Source organism: Lissotriton helveticus, chromosome 5_1, assembly GCF_964261635.1.
Source record: "Lissotriton helveticus chromosome 5_1, aLisHel1.1, whole genome shotgun sequence".
Classification (NCBI taxonomy): Eukaryota; Metazoa; Chordata; class Amphibia; order Caudata; family Salamandridae; genus Lissotriton; species Lissotriton helveticus.
Window position 1 is genome coordinate 229,049,236 of NC_136065.1, and position 24,324 is coordinate 229,073,559.

Below are 24,324 nucleotides of genomic sequence, written 5' to 3' on the forward strand. Positions count from 1 at the left end.
TTCTGGAGCAGAATGAAGTCAACATGGAGCCACAAAACGTCACCTATGGCCACGCAGGAGCAATGTTTTTAAATCTCACTGGTCCATTCTGGGGATATTCTAAAGGCAAGGTACATTTTTTCATAGAGCAATAGATGATTTCTCATCCAGTTATTACAAAGCAGCTTTTATTATAGTTGATGCTGAGATGGCCATACATTTAGGAAACTTGGATACCTTATTCTGCAAGGATTTTTTTTTTCCAACTCATTTCATACAAATCCTAAAAAACAACACTCAGTAGGCAGGTAAAGTTGATGTTACTAGGAAACTCCCCATGGTTATCCAATGTCTATAATTCCATTTATCCTGTTCATAGAACCTTTAGTGATGATACTCTGTACAGATAACAGGATTCATTAGGAACATTGTCCATGCTGGACCAATGACAGCAATTTTATCACACAGGTGGTTAGAAGATAGAACAACAAAACATAACTAATTTTGATCAATGCTTCCATAGTTGATCTGCCTTTTATGCGTTTTTATGTTTGTGTGAAAATTAAGACCTTACTCATCCTATCAGGTATCTTGGAATCTACACCACAGCCAATTATGTCGATCCCTATAAATAATCTAATAACATTAAACAAAATAAAATCAAGTTTTGAAAAATGACAAGCCAATCCGCTCTCAATTATTAGCCATACACCATTGAGCAAAATGTTAATTCTTCTATCGATTTTTTTTATTTTCCTAATGTGCCTTGTAAAGTACAAATTCATTTTTTGTACCATTAGATAAATAACATGTGCCATTATTTGGAAAGGACAAATAACTCTTCTACAACTATCCAACATAAAGAAAATGAAGAACTAGCGCTCCCTAATTTTAGAATATACTATTTGGCTGCTTTCGCAAACCTCTTAATAGTTCAAGTTCAGGAATTTATATAGTGCACTACTCACCCAGAGGGTCTCAAGGCGCTTGAGGGAGGGTGGGTGCATTACTTACCGAAAAGCCAGGTTTTTAGCTGCTTTCTGAAGGAGAGGTGGTTCTGAGTAAGGCGAATGTGAGTGGGAGAGAATTCCAGGTTTTGGCTGCTAAGTAGGAGAAGGATCTTCCTCCCATGGTGGATATGTGGATGCGCGGAATTGTGGCGAGGGCTTGATTGGATGATCGTAGTTGTCGGGTGGGTGTGTAGAAGGACAGTCGTGTGTTGAGGCATTCGGGTCCTAGGTCGTGGAGGGCCTTGTGTGCGTGGGTGAGGAGACGGAACGTTATTCTCTTGTTGACGGGGGGCCAGTGGAGGTCTATCAGGTGACCGGAAATGTAAGCTTGGCGGGGGATGTCCAGTATGAGTCTGGCTGAGGCGTTTTGGATGCGCTGGAGTTTTTTTCTGTAGTTTGGCTGTGGTTCCGGCGTAAAGGGTGTTTCCGTAGTCCAGTCTGCTAGTGACCAGTGCATGGGTGATCGTCTTTCTTGTTTCGGTGGGGATCCAACAGAAGATTTATTTGAGCATGTGTAGGATGTTGAAGCATGATGCATTAATGCATTGGAATTGTGCCCGCAAGTCAGCACCTTTCAGAATACCTGTGCTAACATAATGTGTGAGGTGCATATTTCTGAGGAGGTCCAGTGCGGATTTTAAGTCTGACTTGTCGACCACTATGTTGTCACCCGTGATCAGGATTTTGTTGGCTTGGTCTGTAGATGAGGTGCCAGATTGAGAAATTCATCCAAAAAAACTGGAATTGTATTTCTGTAGGCCAATTCAATAATAAGAGAGCTGTTAGGGCTGCAAGAGCAGCAACTATCTATGTGCATAAATGGTGCACGTCATGACAATGATGTAAGAGCAACCCATGCCCTTTCTGTTTCTCAGGATGATTATCTGACTGAAAAAGGTCCTCTCTGAAAGTTTTTAAATTTTCTTCAAACCATGTTTGCATGAGCAGTTGGAGTCAGAAAAGAGGTCATGGTTGTTCAGTGTATGCTTGAAGGCTGAATGATTTTAGATTAATGAGACTGGATCTTATGAAACGGGCCAGGTGGATATGTAAGGTCATGCTGTGTGGTGTGGTTAAAGATGTTCCTAGGCACGGTGAGTATCATGCGGAGTGAGGAGGTAGTTTTTGGTAGGAGTTGAAAGGAGGTTACCCTGAGGTAATGGGTTATGCTTGTGGAGAAGTGAGGATAGTGTAAAGGGGAAAGGGTTTAAAGAGACTGGTGGGTTTATATTAATGTACAACAATGGTATAAGAGGTCAAAAATATCTTAATGGATGTGGCATTGGATTGAGGGTTTCAGAGGGTGGGTTCTGAAGGTGAGGTGTTTAGACTTTTGAGGTACTGAAAAGTCTTTCCAAAGGCCAGTACATTTTTACTGTTCGCCTTGATCATGATGGGTCTACTGTTGTAAATGTTAATTTGTGAACCACAGTGGCAAAGTCAAGTCAAAGGCTGATTTCGGAGGCATCTCTTAGGGTGAAATGTTGTCTGTATGTTTACGGTCATAATTCCAGATTATCTGTTAAAGTATATATGACTTTGTGTTTTTTGGTTTTGGACTAGTGTAATTTGCTCTTCAGAGTTTCAAGGTCGAGTAATATAATCTTATTCACAGTTTTTGGATATAGCCATAATCAGGTAGAGGACAGAGAAGCACAAGTCTGACAAGCTCTGTGGCATCTGCTGTTTGTGATACATGTCAATTTTGCAATTGCACTGGATTTCCATGCTCTGACTGAGGAGGGGATTGATTACTGTACTCAGAAAGGCAAGAAAAATGTAAGCTGTAAGAAGAAGATATATCATAATGGTCTGGATTCACGAGTACATTGCTAGGGATGTATTGTAGGCGTATAAAAGATGCAACAAGCATGCTAAATGTTTTTAAACATGTAAGTCAGTTTCTTAGCAGGGATTGCAGAGTTCTTTCACTGGCTTACGGATATGCTGGTAGTATAAGGCCTTGGGGAAGGAATTTCAATAATGTATTTTATATTGCTGGGATGCTGTTGTAGTAGTTGTAAGTTGTAACAAACTTGACAAGCATTAATTATAGGAGCTAACAACATACAGTTTAAAGATTGCTCAAAATCAAACTGATGATTTAGGATACTTGCAGTCTGACCCTGCTAGAAGGTAAAGCACACCTTGGTGCACCAAAACAGAAATACGAACACATCCTAGACTGACATTGTGATCTGAGGTACATGTTCATTCCCCTGCAGCTAGATCTGATAACTGGTATAATTCTACTTCACAGTGTTTGCTGATGAAGAAATGTAACTGAGAGGATAAGAATTGGCAAAAATGCATCACGGTCTCTGATTTATGATACATGAGTATCTGTGGAAGAGGATGTGGTGCAGCGGCCAGAGCTTCCGCCTCTGGAGTGGGGTATCCGGGTTTGCGTCTCGGTGTTGGCTCAACATTCTGTGATTCTGGCAAATCACTTAATCTCCCCGTGCCCACTGACAGTGCCTGGATACCCTCATGGGTGATAAACTATGATATATAAATCAACTATTTACAATTACAATCCTTTCCTTTGAAACAAGTCCCACAGACTGTATAGGGCCAGTAACATTTTGAATCCGTGGGATGGAGATTGTGCGGTGTGATTTCTAAAGATGTCATTAATAAGCAAGTAGCAGTTTTGAAAAACATGAGAATACTTCTTCCTTTGGTACTTGACGGATGGTTAAGTTACAGCAGTGACAGCTTGTAAAGAGGCACAGCTCCTTTTCAGTGGGGAAACAGAATTCTGCAGTCAGCCTCCTACAAATGTGGGCTACTCACAAACTGCATAGTGTATTTAGCAGTGCTACAATGGTACTACAAACCTACTACAACATACTGTTCACAAACCTACATACAGAGGTCGAAACCTTCACATCCCTCATCTTTTATGTGAGGAGATCTCCGCTTGGCTGCATAGCTCTTTGCATATGTAGGTATATGTTGTAGTAGGAAATGTGGAAGGAAAGAGGGTTTTGGGTGGAAAATGAAGAATACATAGAACTAAAGAGGAGGGGATGCACCCCACCATCTAAATGTAAGGGTTGAGGACATGGAAGTGTACACTTTTTAGCATCTTTACACTCCCAAATGGTGAACAGCCAAAAGTAGCAAAGCTACTCAAAAGTGTAGCCACAAATTTGTTGTAGTAAATCTACACGTGTAGATTTACTACATGTGAATAGGATCCATTATGTCTGACCATTAGCACTGCAAGACTGGGCCAGTGTTGTACAGGTCCAATTACAATTGGGAGAGGAGTTGGCCTAACGGCTAGGGCGCTCGACCTCGGACCTGGGGATCTGGGTTCGAGTCTCGGTAACGACGCCAAAACACCTGTGATTCTGGGCAAATCACTTAATCTCCCCGTGCCTAAAATGAAAGTGTGTCCTCATGTAACGCAACTGGAAAATATGTAAAAGCGCTCTGATACCTGATTCGGTTCGGGTCTAGTTCGCACTATATAAAACTCTGCAAAAAAACCCCAGCTCTTCCCAGCAGTCTACTGCTTGTGGCGGTGTCCATCCGGCCAAGATGCGCTCGATCATCACAAAAAGAACTCCCCCCCTGTTTTTTTAAGTGGGGCTCTAGACATTTTAACCAGCATGCTTACAGGCTGGAAAAGGACTGGGTTTAAAAAGAAAACTTTTTCTTAGTTATTGAGACTCGAGGAAGGCATTCAGTAGTGCTTCTGAATACTGCACTTATGTGCTAAAGAGATGTAAAAGGGAAGGGCAAGAGCATCGAAGTCTGAGATGGATTATCTCTATCAACAGAAAGTATATACATGCCCATTTTAAATAAAACACTTAAACTAAGCTTTTAGCAGTGCTCCTAATTCTTCGACTAGAGAAACAGGGCAAACATAAAGGCCCGCTCCAGCATTAAAAGCACAAGTTGAAGACGAGGGCCTTTAACAAGGGAGCTGGACTTTAATGCCAGTATACCCTAGCTACGTAGGGCTATAAGGTTATTACAACATTCCCCAACTTGAGGGAAGAAAGTTCTAACAAATAAAACAAACGCCTCACAGGAGGCATTTGTTCACATCAACAGCTGTACACAACAACATTGGAATGCTGGAACTCCAGGCTCTACCAGCCATTAGAAGCCCGGAACACTCCATTGTTTTCAATTGAGCTCCCAACATTCCAATGTTCTAATAAAGAGCAATCTGAACTTCCATCATCATGCTGCCTTTCTGCTAAGGATGTGCGCGGAAGAGGCAGCATGTCAACATTAGTATTCACCAATCTGACTAAAGAACTAGTAACTTACCTTTGGTAATGCTCTTTCTAACCACAGACTCCTCACTTTCAAAATATCCCCAGGTGCCAGACTGGATCAAGATAACTTCTACACAAGTGCTGTCTTGGGCCAGCAGACACTGTCATAAGTGCCACACTTGCACACTGAAGGAATTTTCTTGCATCTTGCTTTTCCATGCCCTCAGATACAGAGCATGGAACAATTGTTAGCAACAGAGAGCGGATCACAATCTTGGGACCATTTTAGATGTTAAAATGGGGAGGTGGGACAGAATTGAGGAATCTGTGGTTAGAAAGAATATCAACCAGTAAGAGGGTTAATGAAGGCAAGAAACTTATGACGGACACTTCTAACTACAGATTCCTCACCTCCAGAACCGCAGCACCTGGCGTTTCCCATGAGAGGCTGGGGGCCGGTTTTGTAACTGGAGGTTTGATTTTGCAGCAATGTTGCAAAATCGCAACCCAGTAACAAAATCAGCAGGCAACAACTCACTGAGTTACTTTCCAGTCTCCAGGGAGGGATTGGCTAGATCCTGGGGCCAGCTTTAGAATGACGAGTTCAAGCCCGAGTTGGATGAAATAACCTTAGTGCCATTGTCAGTCATTTATTTCTATGTCAGTAATCATGGAAATAAAAATAGACAACTGCGCTGCACAGCAGATGCCTGTCTTAGTTCTACAATGACTGGCATGGAAATAAAATAGTGACAACAGCACACATGGTTGCAGATGGCCATGCAGGGTGGCAGAGAAAGAATCACCACGCAGGAAGGCCTAGTCCAGACCACACACGAGCAGGCCAGCAGCAGCAACCGTGAGCTGCCAAATGAAAGTGTAGAAGTGTCATTCTTACGTGAACTTATAACCTGGCACTGTGAAATTTTCAGTTCACATAAGAGCGACATCACCATTGTGCCTATGTGTGACATTGCAAGTCTTATATGACTTGTAGCAGTGTTTATGGTTGAGAATTATAATCCACGTGCACATCTCCATTCTCAGGAATGCAGCAGGTAGTGGAAGAAGTTATGCCTGGACTCTAATTACAAATGAATGGCCATGAAGTGGAATTGCTTCAAAGTCATAATAGATGGGCAAGCCAGTGTACCTTGCCCACAAAATCTGAGTAACAGGTGGGTCAGAGTGGCCAGCCTTAGATCCTCCATGGTGGGTTATGTTGCCTGTGTAAAGGGCCCCTCTTCCTGAACACACGTTCCTTTGTGTGAGGCTTCTACTTTATGATAATAGCCCAGAAATTCCCATATTATCTGAACTCTCAATGCCACATTTCATCGTGGTTGCCTTTTAGCTTGTGCACCCAACAATTTTCCCAGTAGTAATACTTTGTTGGCCCCTGAACGCTGCTCCACACTATTACCTGAAGGTAGTTGAGGTAATTTTCCCACCTCATGATAGACCGAATCCACAACCAGTGAAATAAATATTATTTTTAATAGAGGCCTTCGCACAGGCAAGTAAAAGTTCTTAATCATGGTCTGCTTTCCTTAAAAGTAACTGTACTAAACAGAACCCTCATTTAAAGAATCTTGCCGGAGTACAATGTTTTACATTCTTTACATATAATAAAGGACAAGAGGTTTAATCAAAAGACATTTGAAATCAGTTTTATGCAGTATCTAGGTTGCAGCAGCTAAATTAGGTAACAAATGTTTTAAAAATATGAAGTGTTAAACTCTAATAGATTAAATAAGGCACAGGTCAGTGGGTATCCTAGTGCACTGTAAGTAAGATTCTCATTTACTATGCATCCCAATTTTTTTTTTTTACAAATGTTCTTGGCAGAGAGTGCCGTCCTTGGAATGTTCCAGATCACCCGCTACACTCACCAGACATAATTTGGAGACTGGTCTGTCTTTTTTTTTTGTTATTAGTAAGATTTTCTATGGGTATGATTGGGTATCCTTGTGACCTGTAAGGTCATCATTTATTATGCTTTAAAAGTGAACACATCTGAATATACATGAAAAATGTGGTGTAGAACCTACCAATTTTGCCATTAAAAAAACAAAATTATTTTGAAGGGGTCAGGCTTGCTTGCTACGCATCGAATTGGGACTGGTCTCGACTAAATTTGCCATGGCTGCTTTGGGTTCCCAGTATGGCACTGCAAAGGAATGCCTCCCCAAAGGCGAGGTACTGGTAGTCCAGGGAATAGACATAGACTGAAAGCCAGGAAGGACTGAGCGGGCAAAGTTACCTTTTCATCAGATCTGGCAGTCACGGCAGTAGTCTGCTTGAAATCTATTCACGGTCACCGATGTTGCAGTGTGCAGATATGAAAAACATGCAAATGGTGTTGTTTCAGCCTTGGCCCTGGTGGAATGGGCTCTCGGGCTGCTTTTTGGTCAGTGCGCGGCCGATCTTAATGGAGAGCACTATCCACTCTGACACGGTCCTCTTTTACATCCACTGCCTTTCTGTGCACCCAAGAATCCGACAAAGAGCTCATTGTCAACTTGATAATCTTTTGTTTTGTTGAGATAAAAGCTTGATGCCCTCTTTGGATCAAGGCAATGGAGTATCTCCTCTTCCGAAGGATGAAGAGGAGCAGAAATGTGGGCAAGATGATAGACTGGTCAACATGGAAGAGTGTCACAATCTTAAGAAGGAAAGATGCATGAGTCTTCAACACCAAATTGCCTAGGAAGAACGTAGGTCATGTAGGGTGGTTTTTGCTCAGTTGATCTGCACTGACAAGGGACCCCGCCAGGTGGTTGGCGACCAGGAATAAGATCTGTTGTTCCAGCAACCTTCAAAGGCACACAACCTTTTTGCAGTGGGTCAAGAAACCCACTCTGCTCTACTTGCTGCAGTTCCAGATAGTTGTAGTGATCTGTGAGAACATGTGCCAGCCTCCTTTTGTTGGATGGCACGACAGCTTTGAGGGTTAAGCAGATCGCCCAAAGCCACAGGACTCTGAACATCATACTCCCACACGAACCTCCTCACGCCCATAAGATAGCGATGTGACGGTCACAAGCTCTGGGCGAGGAAAGGGTAGCAGCCTGCCATGGTTCAGACCACCATCTGATAGCCACCACTGCGGAACCTGAGCAATCTACCTTGAGATCTGAAGTGAGTCGGAGAGGCAGCCCTGATGCAGAGTCAACTTCGATTTGAGGCTCCACTGTAGTGCTTGAATGCATCACATGGCGCTGTGGCTGAGGAGGATGCATGAGGTCAAGAAGCCTCAGAGCTGTCCTTACTAATATACAGAACTGATCATGAAACATCAGGTTCATACTCTGAATGTACCAGACGTGCTGCGATGGAAGAAAGGTCTTTGAATGCACCGTGTCCAGACTTGCCCCAATGAATGTAAGCCTCTGTTTGGGGCTTCAGTGGGACTTCGGCTCATTGATGGTGAAACCCAATGATGTCAAGAGTCGACAGTCGTCAGAAGATGGTCCACAACTGAAGTAGAGATCCCACCTTTAGAAGCCAATGGTCTAGGTATGAGAATACATTTACTCCTGACCTCCAAAGGTGGCGACCATCACTGCCATCATTTTTGTGAACACCCGAGGTGCCGTGATGTGGCAGAAAGGGAAGCACAGCAAATTGAAAGTGTTTCTTGCCCACTTTGAAGAGCAGCTATCGCCTGTGGTACTGCTGAAAGGGTATATGGAACTACGTGTCCTGCAAGACCGGGGTCAGCTATCCAGTCTCCCGGTACAAGAGTGGATAGGATTGGAGGCAGTGTGAGCAATTTGGATTCATCATTCCCCAGAAAGGAATTCAATGGGTAAAGTTCAAAGATAAGGACTGAGATCTACGTCTGTTTTGGGGGCAGGAAAGTAGAGTGAAAAGCATCTGTCACCTTCTCAGAGTCTGAGACCCATTTAATGGCACACTTGCAGAGTAAAGGTTTTAATGGCAGCATGGGCAAACACTATTCTAAAATTCGCTTTGACATGGGGGCAAAATAGGACACAAATGAAATGAAAGGTAGGACTTAGCCTCTTTGAAAGATCTGTGAGACCCATTTGTCTGACGTAATGGATCTACAGTTGGGGGAAGGAGCGGGGTGAGAAGGGGGATTCTACCTCCCACAGGCATGACCTGACCAATGGAAGACAAACTAAAATGGCTTGGCAGCTGTTTAAGCACAGGGAGGAAGAATTAGATGATGATGGACGCACCTGGCGTGTGCGGTACTTGCCGTGCTGCGTCCATGGCCCAGAAAAGACAAGACTATCTGTGGTACCACTGGTAGTGGAAGCTGACAGTGCATATAGGCTAGCCCCCTAGAATAGGCTCTGAATTAACTAAATTGATGGGGAAATTGTTTTGCTAGAGTCAATAACACAAACAAACATGTAGTAGCTCTGCGGTCTTTAATTCTCTCTATCATCAAGCCTGCTTTTCCCCATAAGATCTGGACTAATTGTAGTGCATATACATAAGGGACGTTTGCCAATCACCCGCAAATTTGGTCAAACTCATAAATGTGTGCTTTCTAAGCATGAAATTGGTGGCAACAGCCGTGCCGAGACAAGAAGTGGTATCCAGGCCTCCACAGATAGCCTGAGCAAGGAATTAAGACTGGCCTTGCTAGTTGAGGCCTGCACAATGAGGATCTCAGGTGTAAGATGATTAATTAGGAGGCTTGTATCACCGGGTGTGGATCTATTTTGCCGACTACTGGCAGTTAAGAACAAGGATTGGACCATGTTGCAATCAAAACATCAGTAAAGGCTCCATTAGGCAGTAACAAGGGCCCAGACAGCATCAGCACTGGTTGCAGCATTCGCCAAACATTAGAATGTTACAAAAAGGCAACTGCAAGTCCAGCAACTCAGTTGCTCTCCAATGAGACACATTCTTACATTAAGGGCCTATGTGACGAGTCAAGCTCTGTTTCAGTGGAAGAGTCTAAACCACTGCCATTTTGTATATCCAAGCATAGGGCTTCATCAGTATAGTGAGCAGGGGACAACCCATCACACTCCCCCTAACCATCAGTGCCCTAAGGGAGTCCATGTGTTTCTTGTATAGGTTCAGAGTTAAAAAGAGAATAGAGCCTCTGCAGATAGAGGCACTGGGTTAGAGTTTTACCCTGGATTTTCTATTGGGACTGTATGAGTAAGTATCCGTGAGTCTAACGGGAACTGGAATACATACTGGGGCCGGTGTGGAAGTCTGTAATGAATTCAATAAAGGTCTAGTAAATAGCCCCAAGGAGACAGATGGCTTTGTGGGAGGACCCACCTGCGGTAGTATGACTGGAAGCCCAGGAGCTCCATGAGGACCAAAAGGCGCACCAGAAGAAGTCTAATTCGCACTAAAGATGTGCAGCATAGCCTCTTTCAAGGCTGCTATCTACTGCGAGGTTGGTTCTAAAACTGGAGTCTCCGAAGGAGTGTGATGTTTGTCATATTGCCCCTGGTGCCCTCTTTACCGAACTAAATGGGTCCGGCGTTAAGTAATGTAAATTTGTAGAGTTCAGCTAATCACCCATAAGGGCATCAAGGTGCTGAGGGTGTGTTGTCTTTTTTTGTTTGCGCTTAGATTTACACTTTGAATTACTTGAAGACTTTGAGAAGGAAGCTGATCATTTACGGAAACAGCCTTGTGACTGGGACAGACACCGAAACCTGGAGTGGCAGCAAGACCTCTGCTTCCATCTCAAACTTTTTTTGCGTTAGTCTATGTACAGATTCACCTACCAGTCCTGGATTGCTTTCAGGTACATAAGGGCACATATGTCGCATGATTTGGAGTAGTGACAGAAGCCAAGGCACCAAAGACACACTGTGTGCATGACCAACATTTGCCTCCTGCAGTCTCTTCATGGTTTGAAGCCTGTAGTTTTTGAAGGGGACATACTTTCCAAGTACACTGTCTATAGTTTTGGAAACTGCTGGAAGAACAACAAAAGCTGGGAGCAAAGTCCTGTGTCCAGGCAGATGACCCGGAAAGAAAGACATTCATGTCAGCGTATAGTAAATGTGGCTCTCATTTCAAAGAGGAGCCGCACAATGTCATGTGCCAGCGCCCACTGCTGTTGAATTTATCTGGATCCAGTCCAGCACTTGGGAATATTGCAACGGTGAGGACTCTAAGAAATATTACTATTACCATGTTAATATTACTCAATATACTGACCTCTGAAAGATCTGGGGCTCAATCTGCCTCGCTAGGATTAGAATTTCTGACATTCAGAATCCTGCTGGTGTCATTGGTGGGGGTGAGCATGCTAGGCCATTCTGTGATTCTGCAATTGACATCTGTTGTGCAAGCTCATTTTTGGCACTTACAGAGGAGCTCCATCCTCCATAAATATTTGAACAAAGTATATATTCAGCTTCTTAACGTCCTGGTTTTTATTATCTAACACAAAAAGAAAATCATGACGGTATCAAGTGCAGAAACCATAGGCAGACATGATATGGAATTCTCGCCGCAAAATACGACGCCTTTGCAATACTGTAAAACCTCTTTTTAACTGACCAAACGTCATGGTACTCAATGAATGTTTAGTTTGAACAATCAAAGAACCTGAGAAGACAATTGATTTGACGATAATGTTAGACAATGCAAAAACAAAGCTGTTCATGTAAAGGCTGTATTTACATTACCTTCATCACTGCTCTCTTTAGTAGCCTTATCAATGATACCCAAGCCAAAGAGATCAGAGTCATTTTTCAGTTTGAAGGATTGGACAGTGGTGGGCTTTAGAGTCTCAGCATGCTTTCCAGTAGCCAGATCCTCTTCCGAGATGTCCGAGATGTCCTCACGGACCGGGAAGTCATCCTACAGGACAAGAGATATAATTGGAACAAAAGAAGGACGGAAACAAGTTAGTGAAATACATGACAGAAGCTTTTTCTAGAAATCATAAATTGTTCACACGTCACCCACAAACACCTTAATATTGTGTGAATGTTAATTTCATTTTTATGCTATATGACTAGCATTTATTTAGGGCACAACCTACCATAAATAAGATGCGATTTTGAAGTATATGGTTTGTTAACAAATCTCCGCACTGGACTTTGCTGCACTCACTGTTTTCGTGACTTTAAATAATACAAAATGCCGAAGCTGATTGACAGAAGGGAAGAACTGGCACAAGACCTTTTTGGCAAGGGGTTTACTGCGTCACCATTATTACCAAGGGACCAACAGAACACTGGATTACTATCATGTTTTTTTAAATTGGAACATGTGAAAAAACAAGAACTAGCACGGCACAGCAGTATATAGATAATAAAAAAATCCCTAGAGGTCTGTGCATTCTTATATTCCCCACGTTTGAAGATTTGGGTGAGGAGTTGCTGAGTGACTGAGAAAGCAACCTAGAGGGGGCAACCTACACCATGATGCAAATTCTCAAATATGCGACTGAAAAGGGGATGAAACTTCAAACAGAGATTGAGAGCTTAGAGCAAGAGATAGAGGAAATGGATTGTAAGGATTTAATTGATAATAACTATGCCATCATCAATAAGGTAATAGAAGACCACCAACAATACTTAAGGGATAACAAAATGCGTAAGATCAAAGTGACGATCGAGATTATAGGGATGGTCGCATTTATACCTTTGCGAAAAAATACGATAACTTAATCACAATGGAGGATAGAAAGAGGGACAGGAAAGAAAGTTAGGATACTAAGTCAGCTAGTAGTAGCTCTATAGCCTCAATTGAGAGTACAACATCTAGCACAATACAGTCAGACAACCCTTTAGGGGAAGGAGCCTCCAATTTTCAGAAGGAATTGGAAAGACAGGCGACAGACAGTGCAAAAACAGAACAAAAAGACAAGGAGAGGTGGGAGGAATGGGAAAGGGAAAACAGGAGACTCAAGGCATGCTAACCTGCTCAAAGAAAAATTAGGAGAGTCAGTCCCCATACTTCACATTTATTTAATGACAGAAACTAATGGAATGACAGAAGTTAGGGACACAACTGTACATAGACCACAATCAAGTGTCATACAGATGGACCCTCAGATCATTAATTCTAGTAGATCCTTAGAGGAAAATGAATGCAAAGCATTGAAAAAGAGACTTGTTTTTTGTCCGACACAATGGGGGGATGTGGTGGACGTTCACGTAGAGCTGTATACATTTCTACGATCTTTGAAATTAAAAGAATATTTCTCAGAGCAAGTAAATAAACCTGTGGTTGATATATGTGAACGATTACCGGCTAAACAAACAATTGGTGACATACGTGATGTACAGTGTTTATTATCAATTGAAAATGACGACAACATAGCTATGCAGGAATTATTAATTGCTCTAAACGTTACAGAGAGTCTGGTAGTGATAACAGGCTCAGGGCTAAATCTAGATTTAATCCTTACACTGGTTATCATTCAAACATGGATGAGTTCGGGGATAAAGTGACATAGGAATTACAACTACTTAATATCACTAGAAAATTTGGCCCACAACCCAATCTATTTTGCGATGAGAAAGAAGCTCATGTTTTTGCAGCCTTGTTTTCTTTGCTCGAAAACTTCGTCAGTCCCACAGGCAGTTTGTAAGCCTTGTCTTTCAACGTCTCCAGCAGACTTGTTTACTGTGGCACTGTAGACTTACATTCCCTTCTATGGTGTGAACTTTCAAGCTCTTGATGTATAAGCTGAATGTTTGGTTCTCCTGGTTTTTAACCTGAGCCTCCTTGGCCTCAACTATGTCATCATTGGAGAAACCCATCTCCATTGAATGCACAGACTTCTCTGCTTCTCAAGCTCCGACAGCCATGCCAAGTCAGTCTCTGCCCAGAAGGCAAGATGCATTTTGACTATCAGAGTTATGGTCCCATGCAGACGGAAACATGCGTAGTGGATGTTCAATATTTAGGGCAAACTCTCTAAGGCAGTTTGGGCAGAACTTGAAAATTGTGTTCTTGCTATGATGCGAGTCGAGGATCCCAGGGAATCTGCTTAATTCCAATACCAGTGTCCAACCAAATTGGAGAACACTCTGAAGAAAACCTCAATCCAGCAGCGAGAGCCAGAAAATCCCTGAAATTTCAGCAACTTCCCATTATCTGTTGACGGTATTTCAGAGTCTTGGTGTGCACCTCCAAACCCAACAGTGGAACTTTTTTTGAAAAATGGTCACATACTGTGGGTTTACGGTCAACGTCATACCCTGGCTCTGCCAGCGTCAACACAAACCAAACATTGAAAAACTTTATTTCAATGATTATTATTTTTTACACTATGATACTTCTGGAACCAACCATTAGCTGGTGGAATTATGCTCAACATGTTAATATAGAAGACAGTACATCTTGCATAGCAGACGATCACATGAGGTTGTGTACATCATATTTTTATAAAATGTCTTAATCATTATCTTTAAGAGAAATATTGTACAGAAGTTACATCAATGATCCAGTAGTAGTATATGAGCGATAGTAAAAGGGCCAGTATTTGGGAGATTAGTCAGTGAATCCATCATTAGGAAACAACCGCAGTAGCAATGTTACCAACTGTTGAAGAAACACAATACACAAACCTTGCACCAATGATGGCCATACTTAACATAACTGGAAATAGTGAGTGGAACACTTAGGGGAGCTTTCTTTTTTGGTCTTTAGATTAAAACAGTTTTAAAGCAGGGAGAATGACAGCACAAAGGACAGATCAGTTCAAAACATGACATAAATATAAGCTGCAAAGAGATAGTAAAGTTTGGGGTGCAAAGGGGCAAGAGGGCTAATACCAGGATTTGCCGGAATGGAACATTGAAGGGTAATCAGCTGGTGAGCTGTAATTCCGTCTGGTAAAGTCTGCTGTGTGCCCTGTAGGTAATTTCCTCCTCGTCCTCCAGCCTCTCGTAAAGTCTGGTATAATTGTGTTTCAATAATGCTGGATATCGAGCATACTGGCTCAACGCGGTTTATAGAGCAACTTATCACCTTACCGGATATGGGTACTTACAATGAATTTTTTTCTTAACTGGTTATGAAACACAATTATATCAGACTTTACTAGAGGCTAGAGGACAAACCAATAAACTACAGGGCATAAAGCACGCTTTACCGGGACAGAATTACAACCGACAATAAGATAGGATGACTTCTGAGAAACAGACAACCCTGAGGAAGTTGCAGGTTAATCCCCTTTTTCGACAAACAATGTGTTGGCTTCGTGGTGAAGAACAAACAACTGAACAACAGAATGAAAGAATAAAATTACCCAATGAAATTTTGAACATATCTGAATTAACTATATGTATTTTATATAGGCGTGTGCTAGAGGCTAAGATTGTACTGCATTTGTGATCTTTGATCAAACATTGGGGAATGGGGTTAATCTCCCCACCTTATGAGCACCACATCCATACTAACTTTATGATACATGCATTTCTTGTTGAGCTCCATTTCCCTTCTACTGATTACCCGTAAGAAAGTATATTCAGTATATTCAGTCTGAAGGTAGGTTCAGCTCCCTATACTGCATGCATTCAAGAGCATGGCGGCAAGGTACAGCAACGGAATGTTGGGGTGCAGGATCTTGTCCACCATCTTGAAAGGGAGACCCGATAAGCACAGAAGTTTCCTGCTTAGCTTTTGGGACAGGAGAAGAAGACCCCAGTTACCCAGTTACCACCACTGGCACAGGCAGTTTTGGGTCATACAAATGATTCTCTTCTTCACAGAAAGAAATGTCCGTAGTCCATCTCTACACAGGGCATTTTCTGGAGGTGGGCTATGCAGACCTAGACACATATTTTTGCTTTTTTGGATTTCTAATGAATTTTGCATTTCTCATTGACAAGACCGCTTCATTTTCTTCTTGGTGACATTTGTTCGCCGTTCGCTTTGCCATTTTTTATACCCAGCATATGAACTGGTGAAATATTGACAGGTCCAGGCCAGTAATAATACCAAATGTATGTTTGCTCCTCCCTTTTTGTCTATGGCTTAGGATAGACACAGAAGATTCTGATAGCAGAGCTAAACAGACTGTTCTGGACATCCACATATTTACACAGTAAGACTCTTTCCAGGTCCACAACTTCCCTGGGTTGTTAGATCACCTGTGTGTGCAAGCTGTCATCAACGGAAATGTTTCTTGTTATAGTATTCTTATTAGCATATCCCTTTGCTGCATCAGTTGAAAGTGGAAAGGGTATCCTGAGAAAGTGTTAGCCGGTCATCTAAGAACGATTATCTTCTGAATAGTCACTTGGGGCTTTCACATGGGAGTATGCCATTCAGGTCTATAAATGTCCTAGACGCCACAGACACTAAGAAAAACAGAAAATATGTTTGGCTGTTGAATGAATGTCTGGAGTTGCCAACATCCAACAATAGGTATCTAGATTTTTGTGACACCTGTGCTAAGAAATGCTCCCAATAATTGGAATGACTGCGCTAGTACAACAGCGGATTCTCGTAATTTGCAGGCCCACATTGTAAACAACTTATGAAATCAACTAAATTTCTATTAGACTTTCGTGCGGGTGTGAGTTAAACAATGGTTCACGTGTGAATAGACAAATGTGATCTAAACCATCAGGCAAGGTTGCTACCACTGAATAGCACAAGAACAAAAATGCAATGGGCCGAATTAAAACCAAATAGCAGCAACCTTGAATTAGTAATTTTGCCAGACAACCTTAAAGTAGGCAGATTTTTTCTCAGGGATATGAAAATAGCGTGCCATAACTGCGGATAAATATGTAGCATCAACAGCCTGAATATTTCTCACTAGGTCCATGTGCTCCACAAGTTGAGTCATCGAAATGGGACCAAGTTCTAGATTTTGACTTTTCTTTCCAACTTAAAAAAAAAGTAGAGAAAGTATGTTCTTTTGATTCTAGGGTGTTTGGTAATTCAAGCTACATATTTTTTTATTATCAATTTAAATTCCTGTACTAGCTAATACAGAGGTTAGGGGAAAAGGAACAATGATATTGATGACTTGGGTGGAACACTGGACCAAGAACAAAAACACCTGACCTTGTAAATACTGTATACTATGATTAGAAGCATTATGTCTTTAGTTATACTCGGCCAAACTGAATAACAATTAAGTATGTTTCTGCTCATCAAGACACTGAACAGTAAAGTCAGAATTAGCAAGTATTTAGGACTTCTAGTGGAGCAATGGAGACTTGCTCCTTCACTTCTGGCAGCCTCCTTTTGATGGTAGAAAAAAAGACTGGTTGATTTGGAGTGGCTTATTTTCATGCCTTTATCAACAGGTGATTAAACCCACTAATTTCAGTGACTGCTCCTGCACAACTTTAGCTGGATCGTAGGGAGCGCTTCTCTTTTGAAGCCTAACCAAACTCTCAGCATAAGAATCTTTTCTGGAATTTCTTATCTGTTTCAACATAGAATAACAATGAGCATGGGTAAGTAACGTCTAGGAGTGAGTGCTGTGCATTTGAATTAGCAGTGGTAAGCTGAGCCACAGTGCATGCTTCATAAGTAGCCGTGACCATAGCAACCCCTGTTTAATTGAACTGTAGCCCTGGTTGCAGTCATTATTTCATCTGAGGTTGTCCTTCCTTGAAGCTATCCTTGAAGAACTCTATTCTATTTCTTTGAAGGAGATCTGTGAACCCAAACCCTACAAGGGATAGTAATAAAGACCCACAAGATCTCATTAACCTGCTGCTAGGGGAAATGTTGAAGCCATCTGACAAGTCCTAAAGATTACAGTTGTCCTTTTCCTAAGAAGCTGATTATATTGACAAAGAAGTTACACACTAACAAGACTAGTATGGGGCGAGACATTGGACTTCGCAAATGAAGAGGTTTCTTCTCTTACCTTCTCTTAGTGGCCCGGATAGATGCTGGCGTCAAAAAGGTTTTGGTGAGACACTACAGTGCTTGCTCATAGGGGGAACCACAAGACTTTGTGAAGCCTCCAGCTACTATTTTGAGATGACAGATCTTTCTGTCTGCTAAACTGTGGTGCTGGTGTTTAGTTTTCTGTCAACTCTGTTATTTAATTCACAATTTCATCCACTGGACACCTCTGTGTGGAGATATCTCATATATTATGTGAATATGTCCCAAATCTGAATCAGGTCTTCAAAATCTGGCGCTGCAGCATTGTGTGTGCCACAGAGAAATGTTGTGCCTTCAGTGTGATATCCCTGTACCTTGGTACCTCTATTTCATGTGGTGGATGTATCATCGTTGGGATGTGGGAGTGATGGTGGATGCAGAGGAAGAATTACTGGCTCAGGTGGTACCTCCAGAAATTTACTATTTGCTTTGGGTGAAGAACAAGTAGTATTACAGCCTGCTGAGACACAACCAGTAGATCATCCTCTTCTTGAGGTGTAAGAGGTCACGCATGCAGGTTCCTCCACTGTTGATATATAATGATGATGGAGTTGCCTGGGATGCCTTGGGGTAGCTACGTGCTTTGTAAATTCTTTTTCATTCATTCACTCACTCACCTGCAGTGTCCTTTTCTTCTTCGAAAGCAAAGATTGCCACTTCTGGACAAGTATCCTTCACTAAACTATGTTCAAAAATGAATATTTGAGGTATTTTTATGTGCTGCAGGATCCAGTACATGGGTGGAGATATTCTACTGTTTACAAATATCAAAGAAAATCCTAAGATGGGAGTCACACCTACCATTAAAAAGTTGTGAGATATTTTAAATTAGCCACCAGATTTACTTGCATGTTTGCTGTGAGACTTTTCCAGAGAGGTCATAATGGTTATTTGAGAAGAGAACCAACTGGAAGCACTATGTGCCACTATTTTACCTGGAGAAGCTCAACTGGTTCTAAGTCACTCACCAGGATTAAAAAGTAAAGATTCAATTTCATTGTGTGTTTCGTTAAATAAAACTGAGTGTAAAGTCAGAGTCAACAGACTGGTACTGTGACTTACATTGTTCGCTCTGTTCCCTACTACCAGAAACTATTAAAATATTTCATATCTACATTCACAAATGCACCACAAATTCTGGGAAATATGAACAGTCGCATAATTTGGTTGACTTACATTCCGATGACAATGTATGATGTCAACATCAAAAGGTCGATGATTTACTATTAACTAGATCTGAACATTTTAGTTGAGAGGATGCGGAGAATATGTTTAAAACAATGCAATGCCACATTTGAAAAACTGGAATCTCGTCTGGTAAACCTTGCCACTTACTTGCTGGTAGTGGAATGAACGGAATGCTCCTTTTATCGAGTGAGTCACCGATAAAGAGTACACCCTTACAGGGAACAAGATTTTCATACACCGGTTCCTTAAACATTGGAATCAAGTCTTTTTTTGTGACAACTATTGATCATGTGAGAAAGCCAACGATTCTTAAATAAAGCAACAATGCCATAGGATGCCATTGCAATCAGAGAAGGCTGCTGAAGTAAAGCAAGCCTTATTGCAGAATGTAGCCTGCTTGGCAGAGGCATATGGTGTGGCTTGCTCTTAATGGAGTTCACAGAGAACACAGAACCTACAACTTGGCTTGCCTTATCCATTACCTTTAAATGTGTAAACAATGGATAATATCTAATGGAGAGAAGACCATGCAATGCTCACATGCAGTTGAAAGCCTTTCTTCAAACTGGCAAATTACCACTTTTTTAGCTGCCTTGTCAGAGTCCTCACTCTCGAAATCCGGGTCATCCATAACAAACGAAAGCAATTGGGTGGCGATCGGTCCTTCCAATTCGCTGTCCGACTCTGTATTCCCCCCTTCCTTCCCTTTGTGTCTCGTCGCAGATACCTGGCCTGCAGTATGGGGCTTCGGAGCTTGTGACGACACAGCTTGGGGAGTCAAGGCCATTCCAGCATATACATCAGTAGAAAGCTTAGCGCTGCTATTTTTCTCAGGCGCAGACACTAGCGATGAGCTGAATAACAGGTTCGGTTCCATTACTTTTGTGAAAGCAGACTCATTTTGGGGTTTGATGGAATTTTTGGAAGACCTTGAGAGGAAAAATACAAACGTGTACAGAATAAAAGAAAAACATTTTTGAGGCACAAATAATTAATATCAGCATCAAAACACTGAGGAATTTAAGGAATATTATGGAGATACTTTTTTATGGAGTGTACATCAAAATATAGCAATACCTTACATATTCAACATCACACCATAGTCTGATGGTATATACATTTATCTTGGCTGACACTTCCACAGAGTTTTTTACAACACAAGGGAGAATCTAATAATGAAGGCATTAGCTAACGAGATCTAGTAGATGAGTGGGACAGAGGGCTGAAGGACGATGATTGTATGAGCGTCAAGTTTCCATACTCTGACTCATGTAAAGGACACCGGTATAAAACGGTTTACCTAACAACTTTATTTCAAGTAATGTGTAACAAATGAGTGGGTTGACAAGGAAGCGTAGGAAAACTGAAGTTGTAAGCAAAGGTACATATGAGTGGTTATCTTGTAATTAGGATAAACCCTATGGTACGATCATTTAGTGGGGACACAACAATTTGGTGTCTTTATGGAGAGGGCTAGTCCACTGAAAATACTGCTTCTCAATGACTTTTCATGTTGAAGATACGTAACATTAACTATCTGCAAAGTGCAGTACATCGCCACAACTTAAGCTTCTGGGTGCTAGAAGTTGAAAGACAAGATCCCCGTAAAAACAGAATTAGAATGTTGCAACAAAAACAGACAGGTTTTAGGCACTCTAAAAAACACTCACGGTGGTTAATGTTGTGTTTGTACATTGAGTATTTCGCTCTCCAGAAATGCTTGAGAGCTCTACTGACTAATTCACCCACTGAAGGAATCTGTGCCTGACTCCATGGTCGCAGGTGGAAATCTTAGTCGGTGTACTCAGTTCATCTTCCTGTCATTGCCCACTTAGTTGGGTAACAAACATCAGTTGTTCAGTGCCAAGAACCTCATAGGCAAACGTGTGCTGTACAAATAAGCTCAATACCTCTTTCCTAACCTACTTCTACCTTAATTGTCCAATAGAAAAAAGTGACCACAGCTCTGCAGGGAAAAAGCAGACACTTTGTTTGAGAGGTTCAAGCAGAGTAGAGCCAATGCTGGAGATTTGGGCATGATTCACAACTAAGACATTCCAACAATACCAGAAATCCAACAGGTGAACAGATTGTGATAGCAAACTCAGCATCTACTGTAAGTGTTTTTTTTTCAATCTCTAGAGGAAGAGGATCAGGTAGAGGAAGACAACTACTGTCCTTGTTGCGCATCTTCCTCCTCTCCAAAAAGTCATGAACTACTCTGAGCACTTCAGCAGCAAGAATTGGGGGATGCTGTTCTAGCTTCCAAAAAGAAAAGAATAACTTCGGACCATGGTTGCTTCAAAGAATTTTAGCATGTAATGATCTCCCCTTTCTAAAGAAACTACCCCATCTCCCAACAAGCATTTCTCTGAGACTTCACATCACAAACATCTTGATTTAAGAGATCTGCTTCTTTATGGCAAAGGGGAAGATTAAAAGAGGGAGCATTTGAAAAGAGCTAAGTCAGCTACTCCTAGTGTTTCCTGGTACTGAAGTACCAGAAGGGAATCTTGCCAAATTCTACAATCTCCCCAAAAATTTCGGAAAAGGGAGAAGTTGTAGATGGTTGCTTTGTAGCAGATTCCTCAGTCTCCGGACTGAATGCTGCTATACTTTCAAAATGCTTAATTCCACTTTTCAAACATAACAGCATATATTCTGGATGTGTTAAAGGAGCACACTTTACCAGGTTGCTCTTCTCCTGTTTGGCCTGGCTTCAGCCTCCAGAGGCTCCACCAAGGTGACGCAGTGGTGGTAGTTCATCTTCTTCCAATGCATTCATCTGTACCCAACCTAGTTACATGGCTAGTAAATGCAGGCTCTCTGATATAAGGTCTTGAGTAGAGATGAAGTACAATTGCTCTTTATCAAGATGTGGGTTTCTCGATTAACTGGGAGCGGTCCTCAGTCACCCCTTCTCAGGTTAAAGGCGTTACATACTGAACTGGTATTGCTAGCCCTGAGTGAGCATTACAAGTTTGGATTCAAAAAGGGGGAGAGAGGCGATCTCGGTCGATCAGAAGGGCACATTTACCACTTAAGGGAAGTGGAATGTCCAAACCACAGTTGTGCCTTAGTATTGTCTACAACAAAAGGAGGTACTGGGTTGTTCCTAGGATATTAGTGCAGGTCAGAGGTTTTGTGGATGTAGAATGGTGGTTAAATGGTAACCAGCCAATGGGTATCCATTTTGTTGGATATAATGGCCTCACACACCCTTGCAGGTGTCATGCTTCATCATGGGCCGGTGCTCCTCGTTGGGTGGGCGGTACAATACCCAACGGGCTACACCTCAAAAGAGGGGCTCTTTAGCGGAGATCTTTTTTCCAACTGCCCATGGGTGAAGTGTGGGTGAGGGGCCAGAAATGGTAGTAGACGGATCGTGAAGTTAAATTAGCACAGGAGTACCAGAAGGAACTTTATTCTGATGGTCCCCTGCGTTAATTAAAAACAATAGTTAGTCATGGAGTTGTGGAAAATTATGTTATCCGTACTCGAGACTATACTACAAAGTGATGATAATGGTCGACATGTTTCTCGCATAGGGTGAGATTACCCGCGATTCATCAGGACCTAGAGGGTTACTATCTACTGTGTTGCTGATCTGCCTAAGTATCAGTGTTCACATCAAAGAGTATGGAAAGTACCTGTTAATACAATGTTCCAAGCCTAAGGGTCAGTGCCGGATAGTGCCCAATCCGGTCCTGGCGGTGAGGGGTAGGCGTTCCACTACTGGCACAGGAGAACTAACTTTAGCAACAGAGGCTAGACTTACTGATGTCATTCCCGCCAGGAACTGCTGATACAAGTTACCACTGACCCTTAGGCTTGGAACATTGTATTAACAGGTACTTTCCATACACTGTTACACTGTGAACACTGATACTTAGGCAGATCAGCAACACAGTAGATAGTAACCCTCTAGGTCCTGATGAATCGCGGGTAATCTCACCCTATGCGAGAAACATGTCGACCATTATCATCACTTTGTAGTATAGTCTCGAGTACGGATAACATAATTTTCCACAACTCCATGACTAACTATTGTTTTTAATTAACGCAGGGGACCATCAGAATAAAGTTCCTTCTGGTACTCCTGTGCTATTTAAACTTCACGATCCGTCTACTACCATTTCTGGCCCCTCACCCACACTTCACCCATGGGCAGTTGGAAAAAAGATCTCCGCTAAAGAGCCCCTCTTTTGAGGTGTAGCCCGTTGGGTATTGCACCGCCCACCCAACGAGGAGCACCGGCCCATGATGAAGCATGACACCTGCAAGGGTGTGTGAGGCCATTATATCCAACAAAATGGATACCCATTGGCTGGTTACCATTTAACCACCATTCTACATCCACAAAACCTCTGACCTGCACTAATATCCTAGGAACAACCCAGTACCTCCTTTTGTAGCATTACAAGTTTCCCTCTCAGCGCAGATTTCAACTGGAGAAACCTAGTGTGATCTGTGTGGCGATACATGCCTGGAATGAGGGAAAACATGCAGGAATAAGTGCACCAGCATGGATTCCTGGGTTTCTTCCCCATTCCTCATGGAAAACTCAAGAATTCTGCTGTAATAATGCACTCTGACTTCACCATACTCTGTGGTATGTGTAACTCCAGCTGTGTCATTACTGATGTAGTTTACCAGCAAAAGTAAGGAGGACATCTTAATGTATTATTTATGCGGGCAGTGTTGGGTAGCTAATGTTTGCACACTTTTTCACTGGCAGAAAGAGTGATGTACATCCAGATGATGATTTTCACCTATGTGAAAAATCAGTACACATTGCTTGTTCAGTTCGGCTCCTTTTGGGATTGTTGATAGTGTGTAGCTCCCTGATGGGATTGCTGATATTGTGTAGCTCCCTGCTACCACAGGTAATGCTAGGCAAGATTACTACAATGACAGTGCTATGCCCTTCTAAAAGGCTTGATTTACCTCACTCTACCTCTACTTTAAACTATTTGTGGTGGGCTACACTCTCCAACTTTCTTGAAAGCAGGGTCCTTCTCTCTGATCTGTCATCAAGTGATGGTGGAAACTGTGCAAAGCTGTTTGCC

At 42.1% G+C, this 24,324-nt stretch overlaps 1 protein-coding gene across 3 annotated transcripts in view; it reads right to left on the reverse strand.

The window, feature by feature from the left end:
* RABL6 (RAB, member RAS oncogene family like 6) overlaps window positions 1-24,324 on the reverse strand; it is a 418,930-nt gene that overhangs the window by 27,060 nt on the left and 367,546 nt on the right. Inside the window, exons 12-13 of one of the 3 annotated variants that reach the window (XM_078642071.1) lie at window positions 19,833-20,184; window positions 11,878-12,052 (exon numbers count right to left, since the gene is read on the reverse strand). In XM_078642071.1, the coding sequence (XP_078498197.1) occupies window positions 11,878-12,052; window positions 19,833-20,184 (527 nt within the window). Of the gene's footprint in view, window positions 1-11,877; window positions 12,053-19,795; window positions 20,185-24,324 lie in introns of those variants that run through there. The other 2 variants (XM_078642072.1, XM_078642073.1) reach the window with 2 other exon arrangements.